The sequence below is a fragment of the Malurus melanocephalus genome, unplaced genomic scaffold, assembly GCF_030028575.1.
Source record: "Malurus melanocephalus ecotype Western Australia unplaced genomic scaffold, MMel_1.1 scaffold_235, whole genome shotgun sequence".
Taxonomy (NCBI): Eukaryota; Metazoa; Chordata; class Aves; order Passeriformes; family Maluridae; genus Malurus; species Malurus melanocephalus.
In genome coordinates, this window is record NW_026623467.1 from 492,051 (window position 1) to 504,607 (window position 12,557).

General features: G+C 51.5%; 1 protein-coding gene across 2 annotated transcripts in view; it reads left to right on the plus strand.

Moving 5' to 3' along the window:
• Positions 1-8,717, plus strand: part of STUM (stum, mechanosensory transduction mediator homolog) — a 46,565-nt gene extending 37,848 nt beyond the window's left edge. Inside the window, exons 3-4 of one of the 2 annotated variants that reach the window (XM_057374905.1) lie at positions 1,979-2,978; positions 6,600-8,717. In XM_057374905.1, coding sequence (XP_057230888.1) covers positions 1,979-2,013 — 35 coding nt within the window. In that variant the 3' untranslated portion in view covers positions 2,014-2,978; positions 6,600-8,717. The remainder of the gene's footprint in view (positions 1-1,978; positions 2,979-6,599) is intronic. The other variant, XM_057374904.1, reaches the window with a different exon arrangement.
• Positions 8,718-12,557: the final 3,840 nt, after the last annotated feature.

A 12,557-nucleotide genomic window follows, 5' to 3' on the forward strand; every position in this document is an offset into this window, starting at 1 on the left:
TCTTACTTTAGTTAAAGATTTAAGGTAGGCTCCCCCTTTTTTTTTTAAAAAAAAAAACAACTCTGTTCCCTAAACAAATCAAACTGATGCTGCAGACAAGCCCAAATTACAGGTTTCCAGCCAGCTCACCTTGCCTTCAGAGCTGACTCACACTTGAAACATAAATGCATRTGAAATCATCATTTTGCCCCCTAGAAAAAAAAAGCTGTTTGAAAGAGATAAGAGTCTTTCTGTTCAGCTGCACACAAAAGGCAGCAATTCAGTTAAGTGTCATTAATCTGTCCCYGGTGCTTGTTTAACAGCAGGAGATCCAGACTGCCAAGCCTGGATGAATGTGCGGATTTTTTCTAAAGTACAGCAAAGTTCATTTTCTGAAGTCAATTCTTAGTTCAGCAAAAAGTCCCTTAAAGACAGGGGTTCTGGCACCTGCTGGTATTTTGTATTCAGTTTTTGTAAGGGACTTACAAAAGCCTAACATAACGGTTGGAAAGRAATATTAAAAAGCATCAATGGAAGAGTGTCTGAAAAGTTAAACATTCTTCTAAGCTATGAAATTTCAGACTTTGAAATTCCAAGTATAAAAATGACAGTACTTAGGTTACCTAAGCTAAGGAAAAAACCCTCCAGATTTTTAGTTGAAGAAGTTTTTTAGGTGCAAGATCTTCTCTTTGTCAGGCAGTGCAAGCGAGGACAGTTTGCTGCTTTAATAAGGAGACCTTTTGCCTTGATTCAGTCAGAATAACAAGCCCAGCTTCTCTTGAAAGGACAGTGGGTAAAGCTTCTGGYGCAGTCATTGCAACCACTTAGGAAAGCATTAAAAAATCCACTCATTTTCTCATTGTCCTGTATCAGCACRGGAGCTGCAGGTGCTCTCCTATTGCCCTTCCCTTCCCTGCCCCCTGTGGCATGGAGCTGTCCCCCACGGGATTTGCAGCCTGCCCTCAGGTGCACGACAGTAAAGGATCTGAGGCTCCCGGACCTGAGGAGCTGTGACAAGAGCAGGACAAGCTGATTGAGCCCCTGCAACATCCAGATGGCAGGAGCACAGCAGGGACCCCAAGGGCTTTGCTGCCTTCCTTGGGAGGTGCAGCAAACCTCATGGCCACAGGAACAGGAAAGGGTGTGAAGGAACAGGGATCCAGGCGCTTTCCTGCTGTAACTGGTTTTGCTGCTGAAAAGCTCAGTTTCCTCTGGACCCACTGGATGGCTGCTGTGCCCTGACAAAAGAACCTGTAATTCTGCTGGGCTGGAGCAAAGCAAGTGCAGAACAAGCAGGGAGAATATCATTAGAGGCATCCCGAGGTCTGTGTTGGACAGGTCAGCCTGTGATTAAAGGCATTCATTCCCTTTCTTCTCCAAGAGGTGTTTGCTGTCCTGTGCAAACTGCAGCGCAAATTGATCGCTGCTGGCGAGCCCTGTTAGCAAAAGCCAGCATGGGAACAAAAAGATGGATAAAGAAAAGCAGCCTCCTCCTCCCTGGCAGTCCTGTGGAAGGACAAGGCTCAAACACAAATAGATCACAAGGAGAGATGTGCATTGGATGCACAACCTGCCAGGTCAGTGCTTGGGAACAGCCGTGTCTCTGGAGCAGGATTTAAGGGCATCCATATCCCCTGCACTGCGGAAAAACAGACTCCATAAAAGCTTTAGGTTCTTGGGCTGTACTGAAATCGGTGACCACTGATACCTACTGTGCCTTTACAGTCTCTTCAAGCCCAATCCTGGCTGGTGGCAGGCGGGTGCCAAGCAGCAGGGCTGGCTGCCAGGGATGCTGTGCCCAGGAAGGTGGGTGCATCAGGMAGCTGTTGGCTAAAGCCGGGCCCGGGCAGGGCCACGAGGGGCCACGTGGCAACTTCCCTGTTTTCCACGTGGTTTTTGCTACTCCTGGTAAACCAGGCTCGTGGCTCGCTTGAGCTTCACCGACGGTCCTTGCTAGGAATTAACTCTAATCATGTTCCCTTCCCCTCCCTCCTCACAGGCTACAAGGAACAGGGGATCCCACAGCAGCTGTAGTGGCTGGGACAAGTATGGTCAGAGAAACACGGCGACAGATTTCCTTTGGCAGCCGTGGGCCACGGACCTTTTCATTACCCTTTGTCTCTCTTCTTCTCCCTTTTGTTTTGTTTGCCTGTGTTTGCCCRCTTCCCCTGCCCTTCCAGCGGAGCGGAGATGCAGAGCAGCCGGCGCAAACTTGCACTGATGCCCCCGAGCTGCGGAGATGAGGCAAGCACGGCTTGGCTTAGGACTGGTCCCGGCCAGCAGGCGGTGGGCGACCGACGAGGAGGACGAGGGTGCCAGGACAAGGAAACGCCCTTGGTGAAGGTGGCACCTGGGCAAGCAGCTGAACCGAGGGAGTGGGAGATGCTGCTCTCTCTCTCCTCCCAGGGAAGGTCGCTGAAGACGTTTTGCCTCCTTTTTCTGCTCGCTGTTAAAGGACACTGGCTATGAACACCAAATGCCAAGGAGCTATTCGCAGATACATGTGCAGGATGTAAAAGCAAACCAGTGGTACTTTTTTCCCACCCCGAGATTCCATCCTTGACTGCTCTCCAGCAGTGGAGGGTTCCCCCAGCCCCTTCTGCTGTCTRTGTATATATGATGTTCACCGAAGCTCTGTCCCCACAGATGTCTTGAGAAACGTGCTTGCTGTAAATGGTATTGTACCGCTGAAGTGACAGGGGCCATCCCCTGCTTCCATCCGCTGCCACCGTGCAAAGACCGGAGCTCCCACCAGCCCGGGGGGCACTTTTCCTAGCACAGCACTGGTGTCCTGCAGCACCTCGCCTCTAGGGCGGCCAGTACAGCCCTGTGCTGCCAAAAGCCTCTCGTATAAAACAATACTGGGGGAGCCAAAGGATGAGACTTTTCCTGCCCCTGAAAGGGCCTTGCTGGCAGTGTCTCCATGCTTTGGAAACGGACCCCATTGGAGTGTGCCGAGTGCTCCTGGCTGAAGCAGCGTCCCAGCTTGGCTTCCCCGGGTAAGTGCCCAAAGTTCCTGTTCCWCAGCCTGGTGCTCACCAGGTGCTTGGGAGCTGCTGTGGGTGGAAGGCCCATGGCCCRACAGGGTAGGGCTGTGAGTCCATGGTTTGAACACGATGTGCAAAGTTGGAGTGGCCATCCAGGTGGAGGGACCCCTCCGATCCCACAGGGAGAGAGGAGCTTGGCTTGGTGTCAGCACCTGGATGCTTTTCCACTCCAAAAAGCAGGAGGAGCCYTGCTGAAAGAGGGCTGAACCAAGCTGCTGCTCAGAGCCAGGGAGGGCCCTTCCAGCCAGACAGGARCTTCACACAAACGCACTGTCAAAACTGGGAGCCACCCGAGCTTGGCAGAGCTGAGACCAGCTCCCAGCCTGATGCTCCTGCCAAGAGGCAGGCAGTGAGAAAGGAATGGCAGCAAGCCCCACTGCCCCACAAGTGTCCAGCCTCTGCTGGCATGATGGTTTGCTTTTAACAAAGGTTTTCATTTTTCATGCAGAAYCGGTCCTGTCAGCTAAAATACCTGCTGTTGCAAAGGGAGCTGGGGTGTCAAACAGCAGCCAGTGCCCCTGAGCTGCYCACCAAGGGCAGGGGAGAGCCCTGTGCTGGGCAGGGTGCCTGTCAGTGATCCCACAGACAGCTGCTTGGGTAGAAAATCTCTGGCTTAGCCTCCCCACAGTCCCAGGTGTTCTCCTGATGTGCAGACACCAGCTGGCTTCAATGCAAGACATCTCTTCCCATAAAGCTTCCTACCTGCCCAGCGCCYACACTTCGCTGTGAGCCCACAGCCTGTGGAAAGCAGGCATCAGAACCTCTTTGCCCTCCCAGCTCAGGAGGTCCTTCTCCAGGGTTAGGGACAAAGCATCATCCACAGTCCCAACTAACTTGTGGTGGGACAGAACCCCTCSAAACAATGCACATTTATCCAGTGAAGGCATCAAAATGGATTGCAYGTTTTTCACCTTACCCTTCCATGTCTGTGCACTATAAAAAGCTTTGGGTTGCCTGAACAGGAGAAAGGGGCAAAGAGTTAGGAGCTTTGAGAGCACCAGCCTTCATTGTGAAGATGCTGGCTCAAGTATTTCCTCTGATCTCAGCAGTCTTAATTTGAATATATATGTAYATATATAAATAAGGATGCAAATTTGTAACACAAACAACTAATTCTATGTTTTACCAAGCCAAGCTTCAGCAAGGGCAGTGTATTTGTACAGCTGAGAAACAGCAGTATACAGTAAGGAAAAATGACAGGTCTCCAAAGCAAACCCATGGCACAGGAATAATTCAGGCTGAATTTCCCTTGCCTCAGACCCTAAGCTGTGGCTGGGACTGCCACACTGGACAGACAGAAACAGGTATTTAGCTACTACACTGCATCCAAACAGGGATGCTGAGCTCAACTTTTTGGGCTGCTGCATAGAAAGAGAAGATCCATGACAGGGTGCAGACAGGAAAGGTTTGCATTTGTCATTTTAGAGGAAAAGAGATGAGAAAACATCAATTTTTAGAGTGACATGAGCCACACAACACAGGCAGCAGAGAAGCAAAGGTTTCCCTGGAAGACAAGTACGAGCTGGTGCTTCTTGTTAAGCCAGGGCTGGAAGTGCTCAAGAGAAAAASCAGCACAGTTCTCCTGCCACAAGGGCAGGCTGCAAGAGCCATGGTCACCTTGCTGTGCCAGGGAGAGGCTTGGAGGACAGCAGCAGCTGGAGAAAATAATGAAAGTAGGTCAGTGTTAGAAAACCCAAGAGCCATCTGGGATCTGTGTTAAAGCCAAGAGCTGAGCTCCTCAARATTACCACTGCCCCAGCAATGGCCAAAAGGATTTCTGCTCACAACATTAAACAATTTCAAGTGTTTTGTCCATTTCTACCAAAGGGACTGGTTCAGGGAGTGGCCTGTGCTGTGGCATCTACAGCTCTGTGACTGGTTGGACTGTGCAGGTATTACRGAACTGAGCTTCCACATTTACTGCAAGACAGATCATCTCTGCTCCTCCATTTCCCACCTAGGAAAATAAGGGGTAAACAGGATCCTAMCCAGTAGCAAACAGGGAATCTGTAGCACATCTGGAAAACACCTTCACAAGCTGCTTCTGCCATCAGTGAGAATTTTTTTTGAGATCTATAGCTAGCCCTAAAGCCACCCAAACAACTTGCCTGCTCAGCTGCAGTGAGTGCAGTGACAAAGAGCAATGGTCACCCCTCACCTTTGCCGAGACAGCATGGCTGGGTCGAATGCAAACACCAAATGCTGCCTGAGCATCAAGGTAGATGTGCTGTGGTGTCAGGATGGTGTGGGCTGTGGTGTCAGGATGGGTGTGCAGGAGCCCCTGCAGGCATGGCTAACAGGATCAAAGTAACCAGGCAAAGCCTTTGGGTGCAGAAGCTCTGAAACAGGAACAGCCAAGCGTGGCCTGGCAACTGCTCCTGGTGCCTGTGAAGTTGGGCTCATTTCTAGAAGGTGGATTCAAATGTGCATTGGACAGGCAGAATTGCAAGCCTCAGTCTGGGGAGGATTAAACAAGCTGACATTTTCACTGGGCTCAGATTGCCAAAAGTCATATCTCCTGTGGCATCAGATGCCACATCAGCAGCAGATGCCCCATGCCAGAGACCTGTCCAAAAGGTCCCCTGAGAACAAAAAGGGGCAGAATTAGCTCCTCATCAGCATCACCAGGGTTTTGCTGACCTTTTGGGCCACATTTGGTGCTGTCTGTCTCTGTGCTCTAGTGMGGATGGGAGAACTGGATTGGTTGTGAAAGGCTTGTATGGAAATGCTGCCCTCCCTGGGATGGTGCTCCCCCTGAGAGCATCGCTTTGGTTATGGCTGTGCTGTCTGCATTTATTGCATGAGGGAGTTGGGTACTGCAGTGCAGCACTGCACAGACAAGGTGTGGGATTTATAATTTACTTTCAGGTTTTGCTCTATAATTTTTTTTTTTTTAATCTTTGATCCTTTTATCAATTTGGTGAAGCCAAGAAAACACTCAATTCACCACTTCAGAGGCTCTGAAATCTTGTCAAATGACACCCAGGACAAAGAGCCTTATTTCTTTCTGCCTGTTGTGGTGATTTGCTTAATTGATTTTAATTAGAAGCAGAGAGTTTCCCACTCTGCTTTAGGACAGGAGTCACTTTATAGATTGGCCTTGCTACCAGGCAGCAAGCATCAAATTGTATTTTCCCCAAAGCTGCCCTGTGGCAGCAAATAATCATGATAAATCCCTCTGCTTTTTCCAAGAGCCCTGATAAAAACTGGCACTGCCAAGCTCCCCCCAGGTGTGAGCAGCTCTGCTCTCAGGCAACAGTGAGCCCCTCACCTTGGCTTCAGGTATGCCCATGGCAAGTAGAGGGGAGCTGTGGGGACCTCAGTGACTGAGCCCAGGGCAGGGCTGTGGTCACCAGGGGWTTCTACTCCCATCTTTAATACACACCCTCCAGTGTGACTTGGTTTTGCTCCTCTTGTAAGAGGCTGGAKCTTTGTGGGCAGCTGGCAGCAGCTGGAGGGGCGTGTCTGGTGCCCACAAGCCAGGCACTGATGAGAGGAGCYACACCATAAAGACACAGAGTGAGTGACCATTTGGAGCCTTCCCCCACCAACAATTACTTTCTTTCTCTTTAGGGTAAAATTAACCAGCCAGTGCTTTCACACCTCTTTCTGAAGCACCGMAGAGGGGACAACAGCTTCACCTCCACCAGGGCTGGATAACTAACTCCCCTCCATCTTTTGGGAGCTGTGCCATGACCGCTGCTGCCAACCAGCCCTGCCTTCTCACCAGCACAGCCAGAGGTTACAGCCCGGATCCCTTCATCTGGTCCAGAGTGCATGGCACATGGCTATCCCAGCACCATCACCTGCTTTATCAATGTACATGTTTGACATGCAAGTGTCACAGCTAAAGAGTGATAGTGGGTAACGAGGAATAAACGCTGTTGTTTCACCCCCATCTGCCAGCAACACAGAATGTTCTGCTGCTCCTTTCTGATTGTGAAAACCAGGTTCATAAAAAAAAAAAAAAAAGGGCTTTAATGAAATAGTCTCTTGGTACTTGAACCCAGCTGGGCTGAACAATTGATTCACTACTCATTGGAAAGCAGTTCCAGGTAGGAACCAACCCAAATGTGTAGCCAGTGAAAAACCAGCTTTATTGTGAATCGGCCCAAGCATTGCAACGCAGAGCACAGTAACACTTTTTCCAAGTTCATTGGGGTTGCCAAATCCATATTTACCATGGAAAAGGTGCTTTGGCAGGTGACCCCCACCCTCCCAGCCCTTTGCCCGGTTTGCCATACTTGCTGCAGGGGCTTGGCATCGCTCTCAGCCGTGGCAATCACAGCCAGGCAGGTCAGTGGGGCTTTGTGGCAGGAGCAGCTCTGCACACACTGCCATGGGGTCAGGAATGTTAGATGTGAGAGCTGACTCTATCTGTGCCACATCCCTTGCTTCCCATAAAAAAAACTGCCTGCCCCTTCCCAGTGCACTGACTGTCACACATTTTACTACAGACTTTCCAGTTCCTTGTCATAATCTTGCCATGAATACTGAGCTGAGCTCTGAGGACAGGAAGCTGGAGAGTCACAGTCCCAGTATTCTCCAGGTTATGTTCCACCCCAGCCTTGCCTCCTGCTTCTTCTGGGTTGACCCTGCAGTTCACACACATGCACACACTCCAGACAGGGTGCATTTTATTGCTACCCAGCCCAAACTGCACTCACTGCAAAACACCGCCGAGAGTTTTCCTTGACACCTAAAGCCCAGGTACAAGGAGACCCATGGGCTTGGTTAGATCTGACATTCCTCCCAGGAAAAAGCAATGTCTTCTCACTACTCATTGCTAACCACAGTGTGGCAACACAGCCCTGTATTTTCCAGCTTACTTTGCTTCACGCTCACACACACGATGCACTTCAAAGAATTGCAGAAATTTATTTCCCAAACTGACACTCAGCATTCCCATCCCTCTGTGGGAGCAGCATGCTGCAAAACCCCAGGTCACCAGTGGCAGCAACTGCACCAGGGTTAATTACAGTGAATGCCACCAGAGCTCATGTCACTCACAAACCATCCTTATTACTGTTGCTATCTGTATAAATAACTAAAAWTCGGGCTAAAATTCAAGTTCTGCTTCTCTTGCACCCACTCACTGGCCACAGGGAAGCAACAATGCCCTGTTCCCACTGCTGCAATGGTGCAGTGGGAAGTGAAGGCTTCATTTAGGCTCTAGGAATGGMAAGGCCAGAGTAGCTGACTCCATCTTCCAGCTCTAAGAATGCTTCCAGCAGGCAGGTGAAGGGGAATGGCACATCTTGGCTTGGGATCAAAACAAGGAYTCACCTCCACCAGCACAGCCTGGAGGTGATGGCAGTGCTCCCCCAAACACCCAGCAGGTGACCCCACCCTGACCCACACCCTCCTTCACTCATCACACACAGACATGGGCGCTGTTCCCGAGGCTGGGAGGGGATCGCTGGCTCAAATCCGTGTTCTCTTTGGTTTTGGCCATRCACGGGTGCATCGGATTTTTTCACCCTAGGAAGGAGGGAGCAGTGCCCTGCCAAGCTGTGCCATTTGCACCTTGCTGGTGAGCCCACCTTTCGTTTCATACTGGAGCCCAAAYGGAGGGGTTGCAGAGGACCATTTGTATGCCTATTTATATCACCAAGTGTTGGATTGTGACTTCTTGTGTTTTGATACTGTGGATATTTTTTTTTAAAGTTAAATATAYTCTATTGCTGGACAGCTGGAACGAAATGCAGAGTCTCTTTATGTCACCTGAAGAAACCCCTTCATCCCTGATTCCAGATGGGTTCTGGTTCTCCTCCTCCCACCAGCAGCCTCCACACCCACATCCCCAGAGRAGAGGAGGCAAGGGTCAGGGCATGGCTTCCTTGAGGAACTCATGACCAGAACCTTCCAGAGGAGCAGAAGGCTGGTGAGAAGCCTCACCTGCACCTCTGGAGGGGAGAAAAGGGAGAGGGTAAAGACACTCTGTGGTCCCTTGTGCCCATCCCTACAAGCAATCCTTCTAGACTGGGTCTTGTTTGCAGTTTTAAATCTTTAATATGACTTCAGGCATGTTATCCCTGCTCCTGTGAGAGAGCAGCCCACGTGCTGTCAGGAATTTGGCTGAGCAGAGCTCAGCAGGTGGCAGAGCCTTCCCACGAAGGGCAACTCTGCTGCAGAGCCAGCAGCTTGTCAAATCACACCTGCACACTGCAGCCAACTGCGCTCCCTGTTCCTCCTGCAATGTACTGTGCCACAAAATGCCAAAACGCTCTGCTCCCTCCCCAAAGCCACCGTGCGTGGGGAAATACATGGGACATCCCAACTGGACTGGGGGACCAAATTCAGCTTTGGTGCAAGATCAGCAAGAAGGGCCTCCTCACACCCCATGGCTTTGAAGGGTGTGGTAGGTGAGGCAGAGGCTCCCTTTCACTTGCCATGTTTCTATTTATAGGCTTCACCCCTCAGCAGTGAAGCACTTTGGGATGAAAACTGATATATAGTATTATGGTACTATTAATACACCCGTGCAGACACACCATCACGTGGCAAACCCACTAGAAAGATCTGGGATAATTACCTCAAAGAGATTTCTTTAACACCCTGCTAATGGATCCATTTCAGAAGGGGAGGAGGAAAATGAGCAATAAACCACACAAAAGGAAAGTCAAAAACTGAAGCTTGGTGAAGACAAATGAGACACAGGGAAAACCTCCCTGCCTCATCCTCATCCAAGCAGCACCACRAGAACAGGTCTCTCCCTCACCTGAAGGAACAGGTGTTTCTCACGCCCTGTCCCAGGGAGTACTCTGGCATCAGGAGGCAGAAATCCAGGCAGTTTTCAAGGATTCAGAAGAGGCAGAGAGGCAAGAGGCAATGAGCACAGTCTTGCAGCTTCTGCTGGCTCCTCCAGTGGGCAGCAGCACCAGCTCTGCTGCAGCAAACACCCGAGCCACTGTTCCAACACCAGACAGCACCATCACCCAGAAACCCAGGGAGCGAGGTGAGCAGCGTGCTCAGGCAAGCACGCTGGCCCTTGCCTAAGCAACTATTTAAAAAAATAATGTTGGGACAAAGGAAGGTTATTGCAATGTATGCATGTGCTGCATCTCAAATCTCAAAGTCAGGCAGCCTAGATACACATTCAGATCCACATGCAGCTATGAGAAGGTAGCACCTGATCCTAGAAGGCAATATTACAATTACAGGCTATTTCAGAGCTTGTTTCCACAGGAAAACTGGAGCCCTGTGGAGGAGGATRTGAGTGTATGCTTRTGTCTAGGGCACAGTAARCACTGCACTGCCAGTGAGGTGAAGRGAGKCWTTGGGTTTTTAAGGGACAGGTYTTGGTTCSAGACCAGCCAGATGAATGSCTAAATTCTGTTTATTCAGAGGCCCACATGCTGTTGGGCAGCCAGGRCAGCACAGGGATTAGGAGCCACTGTCCCTGCAGAGACATTGTGTGAGCATCCTGGCAGGCTCAGRATGCTGCAGCCTGCCCTGCTGGAGCTTTTGCCTGCCAAAGTGGCCACTGTCACTGCCTGTGGCAGTCACATCAAGGCACGTTTGAAGCGCCTGCTTGGGGATGATGGATGGTGCGAGGAAGCATGTGGCACCCCACAGAGCCCACCCATGGGTCCTGCCATCTCCCCTTGCTGTTCTGGAGGAATAAAAATAAACAAAGCATGAATTYAGCACTAGAAAAGGATACCACACTGCCAGTGGGWAATTATTTTYAGCMACAGATCCTTTACAAAGGAGGAAAYGTATCTGTAGCATCTCTGTCTTGCTACTACAGACTCCTGTTGCTTTTTCTTCTCACATTCCCATCTCTGAGCCAAACCCCACTGCTGCAAGAGAAGTAAATCTGCGTGTGTTTTCATCTCTGCAGAAGTCCTGGGGTTCCTGCCATGGAACACAGCATGTAAACCATCTTGCAGCAAAGGCCCCTTCTGACACAGAGGTCAGTCACTAGAATTTAAAGCACTTGATTTTGTCTCCTGGCTCCGGTCAGGTGTTTGAGTWAATAATTTTGTGCCTCCATTTCCTTACCTGCTCCCTTGTTCCGGTAGTTTCAAGTCTGAGATTTCTACATCAGGGAAAGTGTGTTGGAACACCTGGCAACAGGCAATGTGGAGAGAGGGGAGCTGGCCCCAGGTCTTGCAGGTCTGACATCATTAATCCACACCAAGCAAATGGCAGGAGGCACAGAGTCCCAACAAACAGAAAGCACCAGCCCCAGTGCAGGCAGTGGGATGAGCTGCTGGGGCCCAAAAATCTTTCAGTTTCCTGCAGAGCTGTCCCAGCTGGCAACAACCTCCTCCATGAGCTTTCTCTTCTAAGCAGCACCAACAGCAGCTCTCCTGTGCTCTCTGGCTGCTCCAGGGTGGAAGCACAATTTCATCCTGGAGAGCAGCAGGACAAAGACAGGTCCCCAAGGGTGGGCAGAGAGGTAGTGCTGGGAAGAGAACACCCGACAATGTAAGAGCAACAGCAGCCCCTGGGGCACCTCCCCRAGCAGTCACTCCCCACACGAAGCCTTCCTCACTGGAGGCATCACTCGCGGTGCATCAGGCACTGGAGGTGCAGGACATGGCAGCGCTGTGTCCATGGCCCACTTTGAGGGGTGAAGTGCGGTCCTGGCCACGGCAGGTCATCCCTGGGGCCCTTGGGACTGCAGGAGCCATGTGACCGCTTAAACAGACTAAAAACTACCTTGAAAAAGGTGAACCAAACCAACTGACACTACAGCGGGGCCATGCCCACTTCTCCCATTTCCCAGTAGTTTCTAAATTACTTTTTTTTACTCTTCCCAATAACAAAGAAGAAATTTCTATTTTTTAAGGCCAGGGAAGTGAACAAAATGCAAACTCAAATGAGAGTGCGAGTGGGAAAGCAGTCCCAGAGGGGACGGAGGCTGGGGCTGCCAGGGGGCTCCAGCCCTGGAATGGCTCAGGGGGAAGACCCAGCCTCTCACCTCCAGAAGCACTCCGAAAGGAGATGTGGGTAGCATGAATCCATCACTTCATGCCCTGCTCGGGCTGCGTCTGGGACAGAGCCGCTGCAAGAAAGGGGGTTTACTAATTTTAACGACCCCTCAGCTCCCCCTGGGAGAGCCAAGTCCCAGAAGTGCCGGGGGCGGAGGGAAAATCCCAAAGCAGCGGCGCCGGGGAGCAGCAGGGCCGCATCCAGCATCCCGGGACTGCCAGCCCCTTTCCCGTTGGAAACGCGGCCTGGCCCGCACCCGGGGACACATCGCCATCTCCCGGCCCTCAGGGGAAGCGCCGGGAGCCCGCCCGGCCCTGGAGGGAGCGACCCCGGCCCCGGGAGAGAGCCCAGGCCGGCCCGGCCTCCGGGATCCCGGCTCCACCCCACCCGGGTGGTCGGCCGGGGGCTCAGGGCTCGTTTTTTAAGGTGTGGAGGAGAAGAAGCGCAGCCCTTGAGGGGTTGAAAGCAAACACGAGGCCGCCCCACCGGAGGGAGCTCCCCGCCCAAGCATCTCGAATCCAGCGGGACTCTGGAGGCGTCGGGCACATCGCTGTGCCAGAGTGGCTGAGGGGAGCGGCATCACCAGGC